The following is a 24,549-nucleotide window of genomic DNA, read 5'->3' on the forward strand; positions in this document are numbered from 1 at the left end:
GCCCAATGAATGAATATTATCTATTTGAAATTCGTACTTAAGACCCAACAATAAGTACCCAAATTTATTAATAATCTTAAAACAAAGCAAAAATAATTCCTGCACACATACTCGGAAAAGGGAAATGCTGACTGACGCCTCAAATTATGGCCAAGTTGGTATAAAACTTCTAAATAATTAAATAGATGGTTTGCTATGTATATTTATGCATACATTCCATCCACATATTGAATTTCAAAATGTTTCAGAAGTCCGACTTCTAAAGCTTGAGAATGAACAATTGTAACTCAAAAGAAAATGTGTAATATTTCTATCACACTGTTCACATCAATGTAAAAAAAAAAAAAAAAAAAAAAAAGTTCAACAGAAATGTGCATATCAAAACACACTTTTTTAAGCTATTAACTGTAATAACTTGTTCTGTTCCAAATAGAAAACTGTTCCTGACCGTGTTATGACATCTGCTTCATAAAATCAGACAGAGGTTAAAGGTTTTTGCCTCATCTTGATCTGTTTAAAGAAATAAAATGGTTAACTCTACAGCACCTCTCCAGAATTTCCAGTAGGCTTGGTTGCAAACTAGCATCAATTCAGTGATAACAATCCTACAACAGGTACTTAAACGAAGCCAAACGCAGCACAACTATATATAAAAATTACATTTCAATTAAAAAAAAAAATGAGAACTAACCTTCTGAAGCTGCACAACAGTTATGCACCAAGGAAGAAGCCCAGGGATGGCACAAAATTCAACATTCAATGTTTGATTAGTTATGCCATAATACATCAAGAGCTATAATTGTGGCAAAATGTTTAAACTCCATACTTAAACACAGTCTGCCACATTAAAGATGTATCGGTTTTACGAACAAACAATGGCACAGCAGATGAAAAATCAACGTGTAAACATCTTACAAAGACACGAAGCTATAACATTTACATGTTGTAAAAGCTAACATGATGAAAAATGGCAGCATCCCTTCTAAGTGCATAAAGGATTGCAGAATCCAACAATGCAATAAATAAAGACATTTTAACAAATTTTCTCTCCTTATTTTAAGGGAGTTTTAACAATTTTGCAGCACTGTTTTTATACAATATAAAGCATCTCAGTTTGTGATACTACAGTCTATGACCAATGCAGTAAGTGCATTCAATCATGCTGCACAGTACTTTAGTTTGAGACCTGCAGCATTTGTATTGTACACTGCCGCTGTCATAAATACCCACACCCTGGGATGTATACGGTGCTAAAGAAACAACAATAAGGATAGTGTAAGACAACTACTCAGAGTTTAACACATCAGACAAATGGATGATGTAAAGAAAATGAGGTTAGAATTTGTTGCACACTTCTATGACAGCACTTAGTGTTACCACAGTCTGCTCTACCTCCTTCCGCAATTCTACTCCCAACCTCCTGCAAAAAAATAAAAAAATAATAATCCCTTCAACTCCTTGAGAATTCTGTATCTTTCCAGGACATTACACTTACTGTACAGGGGTAAAGCACTGTGAGAGAAGGCAAAACAGTCTATATAAAGTTTTTCTCCCTTCTTAGAGTGATAACTACACATACCACTCCCTTCGGGAAATTACAGAACCATCAAAATGCGACACTAAGTCATCTTCATTGTCTTCAAAATAGTCATCATGTATATATTTGTGTCCTAAAGGCACTTTAACATCTTCAAAATAGTCTACTGGAATCTCCACCCCTTCTGTGTATCTATGGTTCATGTCAACGTTATTCCAGTTGGGCTTTTTAACATCTTCTGAGTAGTCCTGATAGTTTATATTATTAGATGGATGTTTAAGATCATTCTTCCCTGTGTCTGTGTAAGTATCAAGTTCATGATGTTGGAGGACATCTATCTGAGACTCTTTCTGCATATCGGAAGGTCCAATGTACTGTTTGGTGTAGTAATCTCCACGGAATGTGCGCCTCTTTCGCATAAAGTACAATACTACCAGAATGATCATTAATATGAGAAACAAGGCCCCGCCCACTGCGCCACCGATGATGGTACCCAAAAGCTCATCCTGAGCAGTTGCCAAGGTAGTCACTGGGTGCTGTACCCATTTAGTTGCTGAAGCTAAGCCTGTGATGCCAAAAGTTGAGTGAGGCAGAGGTGTTGTAGGTGGTGGGGCTGTGGTAGTAGGAGGATCTAACATGAAACAGGGAACAGACAGACAGACAGGAAAAAAAAGCAGACAATGTCAGTGTCAGCTAAATCAGTAGAGGGCACACAAAAAAGCACAACTAATGAACACTTCTAACAGGCTGATTAGTTCAGTGTTGTTCATTATGGCTTTAAAGGTTCCCTATCAAAAATGATATCATTTGAGTCATGCAAAATGAAAACTAAAAAGGGGTTGTAACATTTTGTTAATGCAACTACACAAAGTGTTGTCAATATGAGGATACCTTTGCAAATTACAACTACATTATTTTTGTTTATATGATGTTAAATATACTAAATGAAAGTTGCTGTTTCTTACGCACAGGTGATATGTCAAATACATGGAAGAACTATAGACATCCTAAATGTTTAGATCAACTTGCAGAGCGAGTGCTCATAATATACAAATGCTAGGTTTCTAAAGACTGAGCAAAGAAAGCAACACAACTTAAGTCCACTTTTACATTTTGTTACTTGATAAAACCACAAGCACTTTTCAGATTAACAATGTATATACAATCTATACAATTTTTAAAATCTAACTGACATAGGTGACAAATTTGAGAAGTATACTTGTTAATCATCATAACAGCAGATCTTTGAGAGTGAAAGTACTGCAGCAGTGAACATTTTAGTTTACCCACAAGTAAGGGTGCACTGATTTGGCAATTTCTTCCTAATCTCTTCTTGTCCCACAAAGGCCATTTCTAATATCATTTTAAGCAGTGGCACAGGGCTGCTATCAGTGATCATTGCTAAGCACCTACCTACAAATTGTCCTTCAAGGACTTGGACAAAAATATATAATAGATATATGTTTATATTACAAAACAAAACTCAAAGCCACTCGATAAAGGTTGGAGTAATACAAAACAAAATACTCCGATCAACATGGCTGAAAATGAGCTATAACCTTCAATAACACAGAAAATGTAAAATAAAAGGTAAGTGCTTTCACAGATACTCAGTCTACTACTTCATTTTCAGCTGTGTAGATCGGAGTTTTAGTTATTTTCTTAGACTATGTTTATATTAATCACAAAGTCATACAACACTGTATTGTGTAAAGAAAACATGGCTTTAATGCTAGTTGAAAATATAGTATTACACTGAGTACCTCATGTAACTATCTTCAGGAAGATCAGTGTAGTTGTAAAGCATAGTATCCGAGCAGAATTTTCAAAATTCACCAGTGGATGGTCGTTAGTTAAAGGTCCCCCAACGAACTGTGCTAAACCTGTTCTTTCTTTATGACTCAGTCCTGTGGCTTGTAGTGCTTAACAAATATAGAGAGTAATCCAAGTTACTGCCTGCTCTCTCTCTCTCTCTCTATATATATATATATATATATATATATATATATATATATATATATAAACACACAGGTGGGGGAAGTAGTATGGGTACAGTATCATATCATATCCTTTACTTCCCCCTTGTTAGCACTGTACTTGCGTATAAATGTACTGTCGATGTTTTGACCTGTCTATGGTTTCATTTCGATGTAGTGACTTTCGTTATTGTAGCATGTCGCTGGTTTGACATGAACCCACACACACACACATATATATACACACATGCATCTAGATCTATGCTAAAAGATCAAAAGCATTTTTAATGTAGGGGGCAAGCCCCCTGCACCCCATATACCCCCTGCTAATTATATATACCAATGTTGAGAATGCACAACAGTGGAGAAGGTGCAAATAACCATGTTAGATATTCTGAGTTTTAGACATTTTGGTTTTCAGTCTTTCGAGCTTTCAGTCTTATGACATAGACCAAAAAAAGTGTGCGTGTGCGTGTGTGTGTGTGTGTGTGTGTGTGTGTGTGTGTGTGTGTGTGTATGTATGTATATGTGTATATATATATATATATATATATATATATATATATATATATATATATATATATATATATATATATATATGGTTCCCCTTCAAACCATCGAACATTTAAAAACATCAAAGTTCAGATCATCAAGACCAGAACATAGAGTTTTAAAACATTGAAGGTTTGAAGGGGAAGAAAAAAGTAAGTGTAGGTGGGGGAATGTTTTTGTTTTTGCTGGGCACCAAGGTGGTGCCCTGCATATTGTGTATCTATGTGCCATCTGTGTGATGGCACTACAGACAGGGTACGGAAAATCTCCCGTTTAGTGCTTCTGCATAAGGCGCTAAACTGGAGATTTCCATTTACTCCACTGTAGTGTGGTCTTGGAGTTGGAATATTAAAGTAGGGGGGTGTGGGGGGCACAGGGGGGAAAAGCCCCCCCTGCATACAATTGTTAAAATGTATTTTTCTTTTTATTGGTTACACTTCTAACCTTCGATGTTTCAAAATTCGATGTTCTGGTCTCGATCAGAATTTCGAAGTTTTGAAATTTTGATGGTTAGAAGTGGAACCATAGATATATATATATATATACACATATGTGTGTGCACATGCACACACACACATTTGCTATATGGTACAGGTAGTCTCCCCTGACCAGGTCTGTAAAGTGCTTGCTGTACATGCAACAAAAGGCAAATATATGAATGCCTAACCACTTTTACAATGTCTGCTTTGTAACAGACAATCTTCTCCCTCCTTTCATGAAGGAGTCAAAAGGTTGGCTACATTTTCTTAAAAAAATGGGTTGTTTTGTACAGTACCTTAACTATGAACATTTAATATATAAAATAAACCTTATCCAGCACACTGATAGCTACAGTAAAACCTTGGCAGAAACTGTAACTCCTTTGGCATAAGACTTTAATGACATGCTCTCATTATAAAACACTATGAAAGTTTAAACAGACATCTTCCGTCCCTGTAGTGGTTACCATCAAGAAAAGATTTCCATGAAGGGTACTAAAGTCCACTGTATCTGCTGGTTCAAAGACAGACAAAAGTTTACATTCAAAGGCTGGCATTTGTGTTCTTGGAAGCCTTAAATGCAAAATACCATTAAGGAAACTGATTAATACCTGCTAGGGGAGGGCATTAAAGTGAAAAACCATACATGCCTTTGTGTTTTGTCTTCCCTAGTGCAGCATTCACAGTTTACTACGCATCCTGTTAACACCAACTAAGGCAAACTTTTAGTTATGTACTTACCATAACTTTAGATGTTTGGGATCCATCTCGCCTACATTCTGTACTGATGGGCTCGGAGCCGATCCCTCGGCCCCGACTCGGCACGCTATGCTATAGAGCGAAGCCTCTTATTAGCTGAGCTATTTTCTATCCCAGGATGCACCACCACTAATCCCCCAGATCTTGTTTGTCCGCATTCATGCACACATACATAACTTGTTTATATAACATTGCCAGATGTTTCAAGATGAAACAGGATTCGGACCTTCTGATCTCTTCTGATCTCCAAGGAAGGGGGAAGGAGGGTGGGTTATTGGGAATATAGGCGAGATAGATCCCAAACATCTAAAGTTATGGTAAGTACATAACTTAAAGATGTTATGTGATCCTATCTCGCCTACATTCTGTACTGATGGGACAGCGTCCCTAGCACCTAAATCCTGAGTGGCTCACTGGAAAACACTCCTGAGCACTGTGGAACCAAATGAAGCTCGCCCCCGAGATGCCACATCCAATTTGTAGTGAGAAATGAAAGTGTGTGGGGAAGACCACGTAGCTGCAGCACACATGTCACTAATGGCAAGCTTAGAATGGAATGCTACTGAAGTAGCCATAGCTCTTGTAGAATGAGCTTTGACAGAGGTCGTAAGCTCTTTATTAGAAGAGGAATAAGCTTGAGTAATACAGTCCCTGATCCATTTGGCAATAGTGACCTTTGTGACGGCTTTGCCCAATTTATTATCCGAAAAGGATACAAACAATTGATCTGCTTTCCTTGTTTGTTTGGTCCTATCTAAATAAAAACGCAATTGCCTGTGGACATCTAATGTGTGGAATATGTATTCCGCTTTGTTTGAGTACTTTGGAAAGAAAACTGGAAGTTCTAATGACTGTTGTAGGCAAAAACTGGAACAAACCTTACGGACAAAGGATGGATTTGGCCTGAGAGATACTCTGTCTTTGTGAAAAACCAGGTACGGAGGTTTTACAGACAAAGCTTGAAGCTCTGAAACCCTTCTGGCAGAAGTAATCGCAACCAGAAAGGCAGTTTTCCACGATAGAAATTTCAAATCGCATGTTGCTGCCGGTTCGAAGGGGGAGGAAGTTAAGGCACGTAACACCACATCGAGATCCCATGGAGGAGCAGGATGAGAAATCGGAGGTCGTAAAAGCGCAGCACCTTTCATGAAGGTCTTGCACAATCTGTTGCTCATTAAAGGTGGGTTTATAGACTCGTGAAAATTGGAAATAGCTGCCAATTGAACCTCGATGGTAGAGACTGAAGAACCTTGATTGAATAGGGAAGTTAGAAATTTCAGGACGTCTGATACGGGAATAGTGATGGGATCCAGACCCTGGAGTTGAGCCCAAATAGCAAATCTCTTCCATTTGCTAGAATACAATTTCTTAGTGGCAGACTTGTGGGCCGAAGATGAGATATGTACAACTTCCGGGTCTAAGGTATGATTCCTGACTATAGTCGGAAGAGGAGGAGCCAAGCTGTTAATTTCAAGGTGTGGAGGGACTGGTGGAGTAGTCCCGACTGATGAACTAATAGGTCTGGGATCTGATCCAGGAACCATGGACCGTCTAGTGCATATTTCCAAAGATAAGGGAACCATACCTGACGAGGCCAGTAAGGAGCAACTAAGATCATTTTGCTCCCCAAGTGAGACGCCTTTTGGATCATTCTGGGAAGGAGGGGAACTGGGGGAAAAGCATATAGCAAGCCGGTGGGCCACGGATGGGCTAGTGCGTCCATAGGGCTCTCCCCCGGAGCCGGAGTGAGGGAGAAGAACTTTTTGCACTTCGCATTCAGCGGGGTTGCGAAGAGGTCGCAACAAGGAATTCCCCATTTGCTGAAAATCTGATTTGCAACCGTAATGTTCAGAGACCACTCGTGTGGAGAGAGGATAGTTCTGCTCAGTCTGTCGGCTATCACATTGGCCTTGCCAGGGATATGAGTCGCCACTAGAAATCGTTTGGTCGACACTGCCCATTCCCAAACTCTCATGGCCTCTCTGCAAAGGGGGTAGGATCTGGTCCCTCCCTGCTTGTTCAGGTACCAGACTACTGACATGTTGTCGGAGTGAACGGCAATTACGCCCTGAGGGAGGTAATCGTGAAGGGCTTGTAGGGACAGAAACACCGCCTCATTTCTAAGATGTTGATATGAAGTAGGGACTCTTCCGAATGCCATTTGCCTTGGACTGACCTGCCCAGGGAATGCCCCCCCCACCCCATCTGGGAGGCGTCCGTAGTCAAAGTGGCCACAGGAGGAGGTGGAACAAAGGGTCGCCCCTGATCCAGATTGAGGCCACCAGCCACCAGCGAAGGTCCCGTTTGCAGGTTTCCGTGATCCATATGAGGTGACTGAGAGGGAGATCCTGAAAGGACCACTGTGTTGAAAGAAGCCACTGGAGAATTCTCATGTGCAACCTTGTTAGGGGAACTAGAAGAACCGTGGCGGACATAGATCCCAATAGCTGCAGGACCATTCTGGCTGGGGCTTTGGATCTGGGAAGTAAGGCTCGAACTTGAGCCTGTATGGTTTGTATCCTTTCTGTAGGTAGATAGACCCGCATTCGGTTTGAGTATCTCTACTACGATGAATCTTATGCGTTGAGATGGCAGCAACACAGACTTTGGCCAATTGAAGGTGATTCCAAGGGAAGTGCCCAGTGATATTGTGGCTTGTAGGCTCCGCAATAGTAGATGCTTGGAGGTGGCAGTTAGGAGCCAGTCGTCTAGATACGGAAACACCTGGAATCCTAGACTTCTCAGGTGAGCAGTCACGACCGCCAAACATTTGGTGAACACCCTGGGGGCTGTGGTGAGACCAAAGGGCAGCGCGCGGAACTGAAAATGACTGTCTCCTAGGCTGAAGCGCAGATGTCTCCTGGACGCTTTATGTACCATGATATGGTAATAAGCGTCCTTGAGATCTACGGAGCACATCCAAACACCTTTCTCCAGCAGTGGGAGAATGGATTGTAGGGTGACCATTTGGAACTTGGACTTTTTGACTGAACGATTTAGAATGCCGAGATCCAAAATGGGCCTCAAGTCCCCGGTCTTTTTTGGCACCAAAAAGAATCTTGAGTAAGTCCCTAATCCGATCTGGTCTGCGGGGACCGGTTGGATGACTCCTTTTTGAAGCAGCTTTGAAACTTCTAGGGCTGCAATTTCCCGTTGACTGGGTGGCGGGTCCGGGATTTTTTTGGACTGAGGTGGGGGGTGAGTAAAGGGGATGGCGTAACCTCCGGCGATAATTCGAAGCACCCATCAGTCCTGAGTGATACCTTCCCAGGCTTTTAGGTGCCTCGAAAAACGACCCCCGACTGGCTCCGGAGCTGCACAGTCGGGCAATCCCTCAGGGACTGTGAAAGGCTGAAGAGCCACGAAAGGATTCGCGGTCTCCAGTGTTGCGGGGGCCTCTGCCGCCTCTGGGACGGCGTCTTCCAGAAGAATTTCCCCCTCCTCTGCCTCTAGAAGGGCCTGCTGTGAGGGATAAGACTTCTGAGATCTACGGAACCACATTTTCCCTCCTCTTTTAGCCTTGGGGTAAGGCCGAAAGGGAGTGGAAAATCGTGCCCCTACGGCAGTCAAAGTCTTACCTTCTTGCTCACAGCGGGTCAATGTGCCCTTTACCTTGGGTCCAAACAAAGAGGACCCATCAAAGGGGGCGTCGGCAAAGGAAGACTTGAAGGCTTCCGCAAAATGACACAGGCGGAGCCAGGCTTGCCTCCGTAGAGCAATACCTGTACTGCTGCTCTACTCGCCTTCGGCCGCATAAGAAATGAGCCTCATGGACGAGTTTGATATAGATGACAGCGTAGCCAACTGAGAGCCAACTGTCTGGGCCAGCTGCTCAGGTAGGTTACCCAAGAGGGTATCTGAAAGCTCCTTGATCAGATCCCTCTGAAACCTGGTGAAGTGCATTAGATAGTTCAGGGACCTTAAAGTAAAGGCCGCTGAACTTAGGGTGCGCTTACCGTACCGATCCATGCTCCTAGACTCCTTATTAGGAGGATGGACGGACGGCGAAGCCTCTGCTACATCTTGCTGGGTAGCAGATGCCACCACAAAGGCATCTACAGCCACACCTTTCGTCAAAAACTCCTTTTCTGGGGGTGCTGACAGGAACTTGTTTGGGCGAGCAGGCACCGGTTCCACAGAGTCTGGGTGTTCCCACGCCCTTCGACAGATCAAATCTAGGAGCTCGTCAAAGGGCGGAGACAACCAGGAGGCAGAGGGCTGAGCCCCGAAGGCCTTAAGGAACACAGACTTGTCAGCAGAAGGGGGTTTGGATTGCCAGCCGCCTCGCTGTTTGAGGGCTTCCAGGATGTCTGCAAAGGAGACATCTGAGGACGACTTAGGGGACCCCTCTGCATCAAGATCAGTGTCTGACGTGAGAGACTCATCGGGGGAGTCAACGTGCTTCCTCTTGGACGATCTTTTCCTTGGAGGTTCCTCCGAAGAAGCTTCAGAGGGACCTCCAGGAGGGGGGGAACCCCCAGTGGGGTTGACCTCAGGCCCCGGGGCTCTGCTGTCTAAAGACAGGGGGACTGCCAAAGACCCAGTCTCCGTATGCAGGGAAGGTGCTGGAGAGACCGTGGAGGTAGCTAAAGCACTCCTCATGGCCCTGAAGGCCGGACCACCAGAATCCTGGGAAGGTCCCACCTCCGTGGCCACAACGGTAGACGGTACCCCCGCAGCAGACGCACCGAGAGGAAGGCTTGGGACCGAAAACATCAGTCCCGAAGCATCCCCCCGGGGCCGACAGAGGAGGTCCGCGTACCGAACTCCGACTCGAGTGCCGGAGTTGGAGTAAGGGTCGGGCCCGACCCGAAAACCTCCATCGGCTCCACCAGCACCGGCTCCAACGGTGCCGAGGCTGTTGGAGGAGGAACCATAACTACAGGGTGAACCATCGGCTCGGAAGCCGAATGGGCTGGAGCCGAAACTAACTTTTGGAACACAGGAGACTGGAAAAGTCTTAGGAGCACCCTGTCGATGTCCGAATCAGACATCTTGGAGGATCTAGATGAGACCGATCGGGTCCGAACCGACTTCTCCATCGGCTCCATAGGACTAGGGGACCGGCTCCGAATGGACTCGACCAATATCGGTTCCGAGGGAGATCCCAAAACAATTTCCCTCGGTGCCGAGGAGGGCTTCGGCGCCGAAGGGGAAGAGTCTGAGCCGGCAACCCTCATCGGCTCCAAGATCAGTGGAGCCGATGAAGGTGACCCGCCTCTCGATGCCCCAGTCCTCGGCTCCGAAACCAGAAGAGTTGAGACTGGAGGCATCGAGGCAGACCGTTCCGCCCTCGGCTCCGAAGTCCATGGAGCCGATGGAGAAGCCTGCCTAGGTTTCTTAGCAGTCGGTTCCGACGGGCTGGTCGGAGCAGACGCTTTTTTCTTCTTTTTGATAGGAGAGGAAGAGGAAGATAAGGCCTCCTCAAAGGAGGGTTTAATCAGCCCTTTCAATATTAATTTATTCTTCCTCTCTTGGAGGACTCTAGATGAAAAGGCGTGACACACGCTACAGGACTCCTGTATGTGCTTGGTGCCTAAACAATATACGCACGAGGAGTGGTCATCGGTTATAGACATTTTATAACCACACCTCGTGCACTTTTTGAACCCGGAGGGTCTATGTTCTTTTGACATAATGTATTATCAAAGACTAAAACTAGTGAAAGTAGCACTATCTATATGAAGATTTACCACAATACGAAACATTTTAACCAACAACTTTTTTTTTTTTTTTTTTTTAAAGACACAATACAATGTAATATCAGACAAGAACAAAATACTGAAAAGGAGGGCCAAGACCCTCTAACTTAAACAGGTACTTGACCTTCTTGAAAAAATAAAGATACTAGCTGAATAATAGGGGAAGGCCCCTCTAACTTAAAAGGGAAACCTTTCCCTTAATCAAACACACAATTTTTCACAACAAAAAGTACCAAAACACACTCGTACGACAAAAATAGCTGTTAAAACAGCTTTTTGGGTAATAAGAGATTTCCTGACAGGAAACTTTAGAAAGAAAACAGTACTTAGCTCAGCCAAGTTGAGACTGTTGGAGGAGGAACCATAACTACAGGGTGGACCATCGGCTCCGAAGCCGAATGGGCTGGAGCCGAAACTAACTTTTGGAACACAGGAGACTGGAAAAGTCTTAGGAGCACCCTGTCGATGTCTGAATCAGACATCTTGGAGGATCTAGATGAGACCGATCGGGACCAGATGAGACCAAGCGGCAAACGAGATCTGGGGGATTAGTGGTGGTGCATCCTGGGATAGAAAATAGCTCAGCCAATAAGAGGCTTCGCTCTATAGCATAGCGTGCCGAGTTGGAGCCGAGGGATCGGCTCCGAGCCCATCAGTACAGAATGTAGGCGAGATAGGATCACATAACATCCTTAGTTTCTGATTAACAAAGCATTCCAGCAGGATTATCTGACAATGAAGCAATTCCTACACCTATTTAGTGTATGTTAACAATTGTCAATTTCTTACACAGTTCACAAAAACAATGACAACACCAAGCAATCCCACAGGTAGTCAAGCTATCCTGTCTAAAGTCACATGTAAAGCAAGAACCAACAACAGTAGGCTTAAAAGATAAGTCACACAAGCAGAAATCTAAACATCTTCAAAAGGATACTGGTTACATACCTCAGTACTACCAGCAAGCCCATTCATAATAAAAAGATGAGCTTAATTAATACACATCTCCAAAATAAATTGTATGAAATGGTATAAAATGGAATATTTTCCAAAACAGACATCTAAAAATGTTACAAGCTCCATTGGACACTACCGGGAGCAAGGAGGCTATTGCAGAATACCACCACTTACCCTCATATCCTCCACACAAATGACTATTGTGCACTTTGCACTGCATTCCATAACCACTTCAAACTTTTTTTTTTAGGAAACAGTTTGGCAACTTTGCAATTGACCGCAGAAACAAATGTCAATAGACAAGCAGAAATAAAACTAAAGGAAATGACAGCCTATCACAACAACCCTGCTACAGTAAAGCAGCAACACATGGTACATTACATCAGCCTGAATTCCAAAGTCTAGGTCTGGCGTCGGTTGCTATCGCCTCTTCCCTAACGTCAGTGCGCCAGGGGTATAAAAGATGCAGCCGACGCCATTTTCCTCAGTTTTTCTTGCCCCAGATGTCAGGTGCCCTCAAAAGGGTAGGCTAAAAATATGCCAATAGAACATGCATGCACCAAAACAATTAGTTATGTACTCACCATAACTCAGACACTGCCCATCTACTAGCTCGAAAGTCTTTGATTGGTTGAGCTAAGATGGTATCCCACAATACACTGCTCCACATCCCCAGATCTTGTTTGCTGCCAACAGAAAAATCATATCTATCGCCCAGACACACATACATACTCATGACAACGAGGTCCAACAAAATGTCCAAAGGGACTAGTGACATGAGGTATACCAGGGGATCCTCCAAATCCTATGTAGTCCGATCTCGCCTACATTCTTCACTTGTGGGACAGCGTCTCTAGCACCTACATCCTGGGTGGCTCAATGGAAAATACTCCTGAGTACTGAGGAGCCAAAAGATGACCTGCCCCTGGACACCACATCCAATTTGTAATGGGAAACAAACGTACGAGAAGCCCATGTTGCAGCCGCACATATATCCATCCATGGATAACCTAGCCTGAAAGGCCGTGGAAGTGGAAACTGCTGTGGTAGAGTGTGCTTCGACAGGAAAAGGCAGGCTCTTTCCCCTTGCCTGGTAAATAAAGGAGATGCAACCAGCTATCCACCTAGCAATGGTGACTTTGGAGACTGCAGACCCCAAGTGATTTTCCGAGAATGAAACGAAGAGCTGGTCTGACTTCCGCCATTCTGTAGTCCTATGTAGATAAAAGCATACTTGCCCATGCACATCCAACAGGTGAAACTGGTACTCTGCCTTATTAGAGAAGCTGGGGAAGAAAACTGGCAGCTTAATGGACTGATTAATATTAAATAAGGAAGCCACCTTGGGAAGAAAGGACGGGTTTGGTCTGAGAGAGACTATCTTTATGGAATATCAAATATGGGGGGCTTGACTGATGGGGCCTGGAGTTCTGATACGCTTCTGGCTGATGTAATAGCTATCAGAAAGGCAGATTTCCATGTAAATAATTTTAAATAGCAGGAAGCCGTGGGCTCAAAAGGTGGGAGAGTGAGAGACAGCAGAACAAAATTGAGGTCCCAGGGCATAACAGGTTGAGATACAGGGGGACGAAGGAGAAGAGTACCTTTCATGAAAGCTCTACACAGCCTGTGTGCCATTAAGCTAGGTTAATAAGCCGCATGATAATTAGAAATAGCTGCTAGCTGAACTCTGATGGTGGCTGAGGCAGACCCTTGGTAGAATAAATGAGAAAAATTCCAAAACAGAGTCAATGGGAGCCGTGAAGGGGTCAACACCTTTTGACTGGCCCATACTGAAAACCTTTTCCACTTGCTAGAGTAGATCTTCCTAGTGGACGGCTTATGAGAGGATGAAAGAATATGGACTACATCAGGAGAAAAATCGTGACGCCTGACTACGGATGGAAGTTGAGTAGCCAGGCGGTCAGCCGGAGTGTCTCCAGGGAAGAGTGGAGCTGTCCCGACATATGTGTCAGTAAGTCCGGAAGAGGGTCCAGGAGCATCCACGATGTAAGGTTGAAGGAAGGGGAACCACACTTATCGAGGCCAGTGTGGCGCGATCAGAATCAATCTGCTTCCCAAGGACAGCGCTTTCTGGATCCCCTTCGAGATAAGGGGGAACGGAGGGAAAGCATACAGCAGACCCGAGGGCCATTTGTGTGCCAGAGCATCCCTTGGAGATCCCCCCGGTGGGGGGATCAGCGAGAAGTAGTCGCTGCATTTCACATTGAGAGGGCTGGCAAAAAGGACGCAGGCAAGGTTGACCCCATTTGCTGAATATGCTGTTCACCACCTGGCGGTTCAGGGACCACTCGTAGGGCATGAGGATCGCCCTGCTTAGCCTGTCTGCGATCACATTGGTTTTCCCCGGGATGTGCGTTGCCACCAAGGCCCGCTGGGAAGCTGTCGCCCAATTCCACACTCTCATGGCCCCCCCTGCATAGTGGGTACGATCTGGTTCCTCCTTGTTTGTTGAGATACCACACTACTGACATATTGTCCGAGTGTATCGCAATAGTCCCTAAGGGGAGGACATCTTGAAGCGCCTGCAACGCTAGGAGCACTGCCCTCATCTCCAGGACATTTATGTACAAGTCTATCTCGTGCTCCTGCCACGTGCCTTGGACCATCCTGCCGAGATAATGCCCCCCCCCCCCTATCCGGGAGGCGTCCGTGGTCACTGTGGCCACCGGGTTGGGTGAAACAAAGGGTTTCCCCTACGTCTAAATTGTTGGTGCATAGCCACCAACTGAGGTCCTGCTTGCATTTGCCTGTGATTAAGATTGGATGGGATGGTGGTGGTCTTTGAAAGGACCATTGTGCGAATAGGAGCCACTGTAGGATCCTCATATGCAACCTCGCTAACGGGACCATCATGATAGTGGATGCCATTGTCTCCAGTAACTGAAGCACTAGACTTGCCCTCACACGTGCCAGAGGCATCATCCGAACCTGTTGTTGTAACCCTGTGATCCTCTCCATAGGTAGGAATGTTCTCAACCGAATAGTGTCCAACTGTGTTCCTATAAATAAGACACGCTGTGAGGGTAGCAAGGCAGATTTTTTGAGACCAAAGGGCAGGGCTCGAAACTGGAAGTGCCTGGCTCCCAGCCGGAAGCGTAGATGACACCTGGATGCTCTGTCCATTTTGATGTGGTAATAAGCATCCTTCAGGTCGATGGAGCACATCCATACTTCCTTTCCCAATAACGGGAGAATTGATTGTAGCGTGACCATCCGGAATTTGGACTTGTGTACATAATGACTGAGTCGGCTGAGATCCAAAATGGGTCTCAGGTCCCCCGTTCTTTTCGTCACCCACAAAGAATCGCCAGTAAGTCCCTAATCCGATCTGGTCTGGGGGGACTGGCTGGATGACTCCTTTTTCTAGCAGCTGAGAAACCTCTGTTGCTGTCTGACTCCTTTGACTGGGTTGAACGTCTGGGATCTTTTTGATGGGAAGAGGTGTGGAGTGAAATGGAATGGTGTAACCTCTGGCGATTATCCCTAATACCCATCTGTCCTGGGTGATGTTGACCCAGGCTTCCTGATACTGGGAGATTTGACCCCCGACTGGCTCCGGAGAAGCACAGCCGGGCACACCCGCCGGGCACACCCTCAGGAATGAGAGTATGGGGAACCGCGAAAGGAATCACGGTCCCCCGAATTGCGGGGGGCCCCTTCTGCCTCTGGGGCGACATCTCCTCCCTGAATACGACCCCCCTCCCCTGCCTCGGGGGGGGGGGTCTTACCCTGTGCGGTAGGAAAGGACCTTTGCGATTTTTTGAACCACATCTTTCCCCCTTCGCTGAGCCTTGGGATAAGGCCTTGACGGGAGGGAAAAACAGACTCCCACGGCAGACAAGGTCTTTCCCTCTTGCTCGCACCTGGTGAGCGTGTGTTTGATTTTGGTCCCGAACAAAGAGGAACCATCGAAGGGGGCATCAGTAAAGGAAGACTTAAAGGCCTCTGCAAAATGACACAGGCATAGCCAGGATTGCCTCCTGAGGGCCACCCCTGAACTAGCCGCCCTACTAGCTCCCTCAGCCACGTACGAAATCAGTCACATGGACGAGTTAGCAATGGAGTTGAGGGTAGAGAGCTGAGCGTTGACCGTTTGAGTCACCGCCTCAGTTACGTTGCCCGTTAGAGTATCTCCCAACTCCTTAAGGAGATATCTCTGGAGCCGTGTGAAATGAGACAAACAATTCAGCGACCGCAAGGTAAAGGTCGCTGAAGACAGTGTACGCTTCCCATACCGATTCATCGCCCTAGACTCCTTGTTAGGGGGATGGACCAAAGAGGAAGACTCAGCAACTTCCTTCTGTGTGGCAGCCGCCACCACCATAGCATCTACCGGGACTCCCTTTGTCAAAAATTCTTTCCCTTGGGGAGCAGACAAAAATTTGTTGGGGCATCGAGGAACCGGCTCCACAGAGTCAGGAGTCTCCCACACCCTTCGACAGATCAGGTCCAGGAGCTCGAAGGGTGGAGACACCCAGGAGGTGGAGGGCTGGACGCCAAAGGCCTTAAGGAATACTGACTCCTCCTTGGAGGGGGATTTGGAAGGCCAGTCTCCTCTTTGTTTCAAGATCTCCAGGATATCAGAGAATGAAACATCCTCAGAGGAAGACTTAGGGGACCCCTCCGACTCCTCGAAGTCAGTATCGGAAGTGAGGGACTCGTCCTGGGAGTCTATGTGCTTCCTCTTGCAAGCTTTCTTTCTGGGGGGTTCCTCAGGCACAGACTCTGAGGGCCCCTCAGAAAGAAGGGGACCACTCATGAGGGTGTCCATAGGCCCTTGCGCCCTGCTGTCCAAGGATAGGTGGATGTCAGAAGCTCTCGCTGGTGTCGTAGGGGACGGAAGGACCGATCCGAGAGAAGTAGCTGACCTAGCCAGTGCGCTCCGCATAGCTTCGAAGGTGGGACCTCCCGAATCGGAGGACCGACCACCTTCCAAGGCCATGACCGGGACAGAGTCCCTGCCTCTGAGGTGCCCAGGGGAAGGCTCGGCACAGACTGGTGCTCAGAGACATCCCCCTTGGGCCCGATGGAGGAGACCAGAGTCTCAAACCCTGTGGATGGAGCAGACAGGGTCGGAGCCAATGCTGGCACCAATAAACCCTGCTGGGGAATCGGCGCCGGCACAGGAATGTCCCTCAGAGCGGAACTTACTGGCTCTGACGACAAGGATGCGCTTGGAGGAGGAATAGCAGGTACAACCAACAGAGCTGGCTCCGGAGCAGACTGGGTCGGAGCCAAGAAAAGTTTGGCTAACACCGGCGCCTGTATGAGCCTCTGCACCACCCTATCTACATCCAAATTGGAAAGCCTGGAGAATTTGGAGGAAATTGATGGAAAAGCAGACCTCCTATCGGGAGAAGCTTGCCTTAAACTTGGCGACCGGCTCTGAATTGGTTCCAAAATTATCGGAGCGGCTGCAGTGTCAGTCGATACAGTTACTTCCTGCGGCCCCCGAAGTCGGTGGAGCCGAGGAAGAAGATTCCACAATGGAAATTTTAGAAGGTGGCTCCAAAACAACAGATGGAGCCGGCGACCTCTTCTTGGATTTGGAGGATTTAGACTTCGATTGGGAGCTGGGAGCCGAAGCTAAATCCTCCTCAAAGGATGGTCTTAGCAGTCCCTTTAGGATCAATTTGTTTTTCCTCTCTTGGAGCACCCCAGAACTACAGGCGTGGCAGAAACTGCACGACTCCTGAAGGTGGATGGCTCCAAGACAGTAAACACAGAGAGTGCTCGCCTGTGATAGACATTTTATAGGCACACTTAGTACACTTTTTAAAGCCCAAGTGCTTATGCTCTTTTTGTTCCTTAGACATTCTAACAAACAGTAGCAGCCGCTAACAAAAGGGCAGGAAACCGCTAACACAGAAGAAGAAACACGAAACAACACACACAGGCACAGGGGAGAACCTCTAATTAAAACGGTTCTCAACTTAAATTAAGAAAAAACTAACCAAGCAAGCACACGAGGAGGACTAGGTCCTCTAACTTAAACGGGCCTAGCCCGAGGGTGTAAGGGATACCACACACAACACACTCGTACACTACAAAAACAATGCAGTAACACCACCAAGAACCACTCTATAAAATAACAGAGTTACTTTAGCCAAGAATTAGCAAAAACATTTCCACAAAAAAAGACTTTTTCAATACTTGGCCACAGCCAAGTCAAGACCACGTCCGAGCTCTACAAGCGGCAAATGAGATCTGGAGATGTGTATCAGCTGTAGCGGCTGGCTCAAAAGGAGGGATTGTGGGATACCATCTTAGCCCAGCCAACAAAAGACTTTCGAGCTAGTAGATAGGCAGAGTCAACTCACAAGTGAAAAATGTCGGCGAGATAGGACTACATAACTAATACCTTAATCTACAAGCAAATACACGACATAGGTTGTATAGAGTAGAGAAGTGCAGATAAGTTGCAGCAAAGATAGGGGGATGGCGGGAGGGTAACCTGGACTGCAACAGTGAATGCACTCTAACATCTACATTTATGGTAAGTGTACACAACTGTACTATGTTCTTCGTGTTTCACTGTTGCAGTCATTACACTTGGGTTGAATCCCAAAGCTATGGTTGGGAGGCTGGAGCTAAATAGCATTAGGAGCGGCTATGAGGCCCTGCAGAACTGCAGTGGCAAAGCCTGCCCTGGATTTAGAGTAGAGTGGTAAATTATGGTGCTTTGTAAAGTTGTGCACTGAACTCCAGGTAGCAGCCTCTAAAATGTCTTTGGTTGGTACTCCCTTGAGGAAGGCTGCTGAAGTGGCTGCTGCTCTGGTAGAATGTGGCCTAATGCCCTTAGGCACTGGCTTGCCATGTTGTGAATTGCAGAAATGAATGCAGTGACCTATCCACTTTGAAATAGTCTGCTTTGAAATAGCCTTTCCTTGTGATCCTGCAGCATAAGCCACTAGTAGTTGCTCTGTCTTTCTGAAAGCTTTGGTTCTGTCCAAGTAGAAGCATAGCTGTCTGTGTATGTCCAAAGAATGCAGAATTCTCTTCCCCTTATTCTGTGGGTTTGGATAAAAAGTAGGCAGATGATTAGTTTGGTTAAGGGCCACACTGGACACTACCTTAGGCATAAATGTCGGGTTTGTCCTCAGAGAAACCCTGTCTGGATAAAAAATGATAAAAGGTTCCGCAGCCATGAGTGCCTGTAGCTCTGAGACTCATCTTGCAGAGGTTATTGCTAGGAGCAGAGCTGTTTTCCAAGATAAAAACTTTGTATCAGCTGTAGCGGCTGGCTCAAAAGGAGGCAGGGTGAGTTTTTCCAAAACATAATTAAGGTCCCATGCAGGTATTGTTGATCTCCTTGGAGGCCTTAAGTTTTTGGCTCATCTGAGGCACTGCCTTAACAAGGGATGAGAAAAGACTGGTGGCTCTGCATTGTAATGAGCCGAAATGGCAGAGGCATGAATTTTAATTGATGAAAAGGATAGGCCTTTGTCCAGCATCTCAGTTAGGTATTGCAAAATCTGAGGAATATTTGGTACAGCTGTGTCAATTCCTTGTGCCTGGTTCCAAGCACAGAATCTCTTCCATTTTCCAGCGTACGATTTTCTGGTACTAGGCCTTCTGGCCTCCAGAATGACATCCATTACAGCTTTAGTGAGAGGTGCGCTTTATATCACTACATTATCTGCCATGCAGCCAGATTTAAGGTCTTTAGTTGGCTGTGCAAGATCCGATTGTTTTGTTGGGATAGTAGATGAGGTATTTGAGACAAGGTCCAAGCCGGGCACTGAGATAAGTTCCTTAGGATTGGATATCAGTGCTGGCGGGGCCAGTCTGGGGCAATCAGTATCATCTTTGGCTTCTCTTGTCTGGCCTTTAGGAGTACCTTGGGGAGGAGAGGCAGTGGAGGAAAGGCATATACTGCTAAGCTTTTCCAGCTGAAAGATAGGGCGTCCGCTTACCATGCTCGTCTGTGATAAGTCCTTGTGCAGAATCTTTTTAGTTGGTAGTTGTGAGGAGAGGCAAAAAGATCTATATCCGGGCATCCCCATTTCCTTATTATCATGCTGAACACTTGTGGATCCAATTTCCACTCGTGGGGGATCCATGAGGTTTCTGCTTAGTTCGTCTGCCAGAGTATTTATCTTTCCTGGCAGGAATTGTGCCTGCAGATGTACTTGGTAAGTCAATGCTGTGTCCCACAAAGTCATGGCTAGTCTGCAAAGGGGGTAAGAATGAGTGCCTCCCTGCTTGTTTATATACCACATGACCGTGGTGTTGTCTGTCTTTCTCAGTAGTTGTCCCAGATGAAGTAAGTCCTTGAAGGCTGGTCAGGGCATTCTGAACAGCTAGCATCTCTTTTTGGTTGATATGTCGATGCATTTGGTTTATGGACCATGTGCCGTGAATACATCTTCCTGCCATGTGGGCCCCGCAGGCATAATCTGATGCATCCGTTGTTAATGTCTGCCTGGCTGGGGGTGAAGTGAATGGCTGTCCCTTATTCTGGTGACAAGCCTTCGCCCACCAACAAAACTCCTGTTGCAGGCAGGGAATGAGGGTAACTACTGTTTCCAGGCTGTGGCAGTGGTGAGTCCAAACACTTTTTAGGTACCATTGAAGTTTCCTCATATGCTGTCTCGCATATGGAATTAGTAGAATGCAGGATGCCATGAAGCCCAAAGCCTGCAGAATTTTTCTTGCAGATAACTGGGCCTTTGTTGCCAACAGGTTGAAATAGGTAGTCAGTTGCCTTTGTTTGTCTGGCGTGAGATAAGCCATCTGGGCAGTTGTATTTAAGCTTGCACCCAGGAATATTATCTCTTGAGGGTACTAGTTTTGATTTCTTTTCGTTGACTGTGTACCCTAGGCCTGTTAGAAATTTCTTTACAAACGCCAGATACTGTAGTATAATGTCCTTGTTCTCTGCTTGAATGAGGCAGTCGTCCAAGTAGGGATATATTTGTATTCCTCTTTGCCTGCAGAATGCAATTACTGGTGCCAGGCACTTTGTGAAGACCCTGGGCGCATTAGGTAAGACAAAGGGCAGTGCAGATAATTGGTAATTCAATGAGCCAGCTTTGAATCGGAGGTATCTTTTGCATGTTTGTCTGATTGGGACATGCAGGTATGCCTCTTTTAGGTCTAAAGCCACAAGCCAAGCCTTCTTGCCCAGAATGGGCAGAAGTTGCTGTACAGTCAACATTTTGAATTTTGGTATATCCAGAAATATATTTAGAATAGAGAGGTCCAATATTGGTCTCCAGGTCTTGTCCTTTCTTGGCACCAACAGTCTTGAATAAAATCATTGTCCCTTCTCTTGCTCTGGTACTTGTTGAATGGTCCCCATGTCCATGAGGGATGAGACTTGCTTTTGTGCCTCTGCCCATTGATGTTTTGGCAGGTCTGGCCAACAGTTTGTCCTTGGCAGGGTATGGAAGTGAAACTTGTAGCCCTGTGACACTATGTCTAGGACCCATTTGTCCTGGTTTACTATGTGCCAGTTTTGAGAAAAAAGTGCTAGTTTTCCCCCTAAAGGTGTTGTCAGAAGATAAGTGCTTGGTGCAGGCAGGGGGAAGTCATTGGGACTGTTTCTGTATGGCTGTGACTTGTCCTCTCCACTTTTGGAGGTAGAAGCACCCTATTGTTTAGACCTGTACGAGCCTTGGGGCTGGGATCTGCCTCTTCGGCGTCTATATCTGCCCCTTTGTTGTCTGTCCGACACTGGAAAGGACCAATTCTTTGTAGGCCAGTGTCTGCTAAATCTCTGTAAAAAATCCTTAACAGTTTGCATAGATTTAGCTTTGTCCTCAATTTTCTTTAACACCAAACAAAGTATCATGCTGTAATGGGGGCATCTAATAATTTTGCTTTGACATGATCAGGCAGACTTTGTTCCTTTAACCAAGCATGCCTCCTGATGACAGAACCTGTAACAGCTGCTCTGCAGGAGGCCTCCAAAGAATCAAAACCACATTGCAAAGTACGCTTTCCAACTTGTTCAGCTGCATGCAATAAATCCTGCATTTCTTTGTTTTCTGCACATTCAGAATTTGTCAACATTTTCTGTTTAAGCAGTGACATAATATATTGCTGATATCTGAGCATATGAAAATGACAATTTAAAGCCCTTATAGCCAAGGTAGCGGAAGTGTAAATCTTTTTTCCCCATCTGTCCAATGCCCTAGAATCCCTGTCAGAGGGGGTAAGGTTTTTTGCAGCAGAAGCCTTGATCCCTTTGGGACCCTGAGAGACGGTTTCTGGGTCAGCAGCAGGGTTTTTGAAAAATGAATTTATGAGAGTAAGGAACCCTATAGTACCTGTCTGGCTTAACAGGAGCTGGAGGTAAGGAGTCAGGGGTCAGACTGGACTCTGAAAATACATCACCAATGTCAAGTCTCCGAGCCTTTTCTTAGATTCTGAAAAATCTTGGCTCTCTCAGTGGAAATGCTCCCTCATGGTATGCAAGGATTCCCCAAAAGAGTAATCCTCAGGAGGAGAGGCTGAAGGGATAGATTCTTCAGCATCAGAATCCTCATAGGGAGGAAGAGAGTATTCCTGATCAGAAGAGGAATCAGATGAAATGGAAATCTGATCAGAAGAATCATATTCTGTCTCTTCCCTAGGCCTTTTATCAGGAGCGGGATGGGAACCCCTGATCAAAGTAATCAAGTCTTCGGCCATTTTGAGCATCTGTTTTTTGGGCATGGAGGCCTGTCCATGAGGCTGTTGTACTTGTTTCTTTGTCTTTAAGGGTGGTTTAGTCTTTGCCTTTGAAGCTGAAGTCGTTTTAATGTATAACTGAGTTGGTCTGAAAACACCCTCAGAAGCAGATGCCTGCTCAGCAGCTCCGGACCCATCTGAGGGAATAGTCTCTGAAGGTCCATTACCTTGAGCCTCCAGCAGCCTAGGCGACTCCACGTGGGAGTCGGTAGCAGCCTGCGGGTCTAAAGTAGTGGGCGTCAGGGGCTGCGAAGGTGCCTCACTGAGAACCGGCGACGGGCTTAGAAGCCGCCTCGTCGGTTTTGGACCTCGGATGCCTGTCCTTTTCTTTGCGTTTCTTGTGAATTCCGGTAGTCGGATGGCTATCCAACATCGTATAATTAAATCTTCTGCCAAAATAGAGTAATGCAAAATCGTACCGGCGCTTAATAATGTGTTCGTTAAATCTAGCACAAAACCGACAACTAGCAACATCGTGGTCAGGGCCTAGGCAAGGAATACAGTAAGAATGAAAGTCCTTATGAGGTATTTGCTTCCCACAAGAAATACAATTAACTTTTTCTGACATCGGTCTGGAGCAAGAAAAAAAGTTTCCCCAACGGGGTACTTAGCTTTTAATGAAGACTTCGGATCTGAAATTTGAACACGAAAATCTCAGGAGTCGGCCGACTGGCACTTGCAAACTACTTATGCTTCGGGCACCGCACGGCAAGAAAGACTGAGGAAAATGGTGTCGGCTGCATCTTTTATACCCCTGGTGCACTGACGTCAGGGAAGAGGAAACAGCAACCGACATTGGACCTAGACTTTGGAATTTGGGCCGACTGAGGGTAGCCTGCCAGCAGGATAACCCAAGTGTAATGACTGCAACATTGAAACACGAAGAACGTCAACCTCATGCTTATAACTTAGAGCTCTTATAAGCTTAGCTGTACAACCAAAGGGCTGATGTGGTAATAGTCCCCCCCCCACACACAGACTAGCTATCCAATTACTGACTGTACCTAGAACGCTACCCCTTCTATTAGCCTAATATTTACCTATGAATGGAGTCCATCAGTCTGCAGATTATTACAAGCCTAGCCAATATCCAGATGTCAGAATCAAAATCTGCACCTTGTATCTATGAGTTTAACATCTTAACCATTATCCTGACAGATCTTCAATTTAGTTACACCTAGTGCATATATGCACAGGGGGATCATACATGAATTCATCGTTATAGCACTGACTACTTATTGAGCTAGTAACCAACATAGTACAGACACCACCTGTGAACAGCAACCCTTATGTATATTAACCCAAGGGACAGATGAAAAGTCAGCAAGCAAAGGAGAGAAGTAGTGCTGAGACTGAATTCATCCTCAAGTCTTGGTGAGTACCTTCACAAGGTCCACCCTGTTTCTCACAAAATCTCACCAAGGCGACGTAAAGGATATATCATGGAAAAAAGTAAGTCAAAAATTAAAACAGATAGCTGAGTGCACAAGACCCACAATAAAAAAGTGCCAAATCCTGGTAGGCGCATTGGTGCAAGGACTGGAACAAATGACAGTGCAGAATCCTCAAAATATGGGCCAGGCCAGGCCAGGCCCAGAGGGAGGATGCCCCCCCCCCCCGCTGTAGAATGAAGTAGCTGTCCATAAAGAACACAAACTGAGTGGATTATTGAGGTTAAGAAAGAAATTATGTATTGTTACTATTATGTAAAAAGCCCAGAATTTCCAGGCACAGGATATACACAAAGAAATAAAATAGAGGAAAGAAAAATACTTCCACAGGAAAAACTGTTAGAAGCTTCAATTAAAAATGTGTGTTCATTCATACAACAGATTTTTGAAAAGCAGTATACAGATCAAGAAACTTTGATCTGTTTGGATAAAGAA

The 24,549-nt window shown here is 45.6% G+C and overlaps 1 protein-coding gene across 1 annotated transcript in view; it reads right to left on the reverse strand.

Annotated features, from left to right (window-relative positions):
* Positions 1 to 339: 339 nt before the first annotated feature.
* Positions 340 to 24,549, reverse strand: part of LOC122802294 (nectin-3-like) — a 1,108,442-nt gene continuing 1,084,232 nt past the window's right edge. Inside the window, exon 6 of the mRNA XM_044071942.1 lies at positions 340 to 2,168. Coding sequence (XP_043927877.1) covers positions 1,570 to 2,168 — 599 coding nt within the window. The 3' untranslated portion in view covers positions 340 to 1,569. The remainder of the gene's footprint in view (positions 2,169 to 24,549) is intronic.

The sequence above is a fragment of the Protopterus annectens genome, chromosome 5.part0 (assembly GCF_019279795.1).
Source record: "Protopterus annectens isolate FY-2018-M chromosome 5.part0, PAN1.0, whole genome shotgun sequence".
Lineage (NCBI taxonomy): Eukaryota > Metazoa > Chordata > Ceratodontiformes > Protopteridae > Protopterus > Protopterus annectens.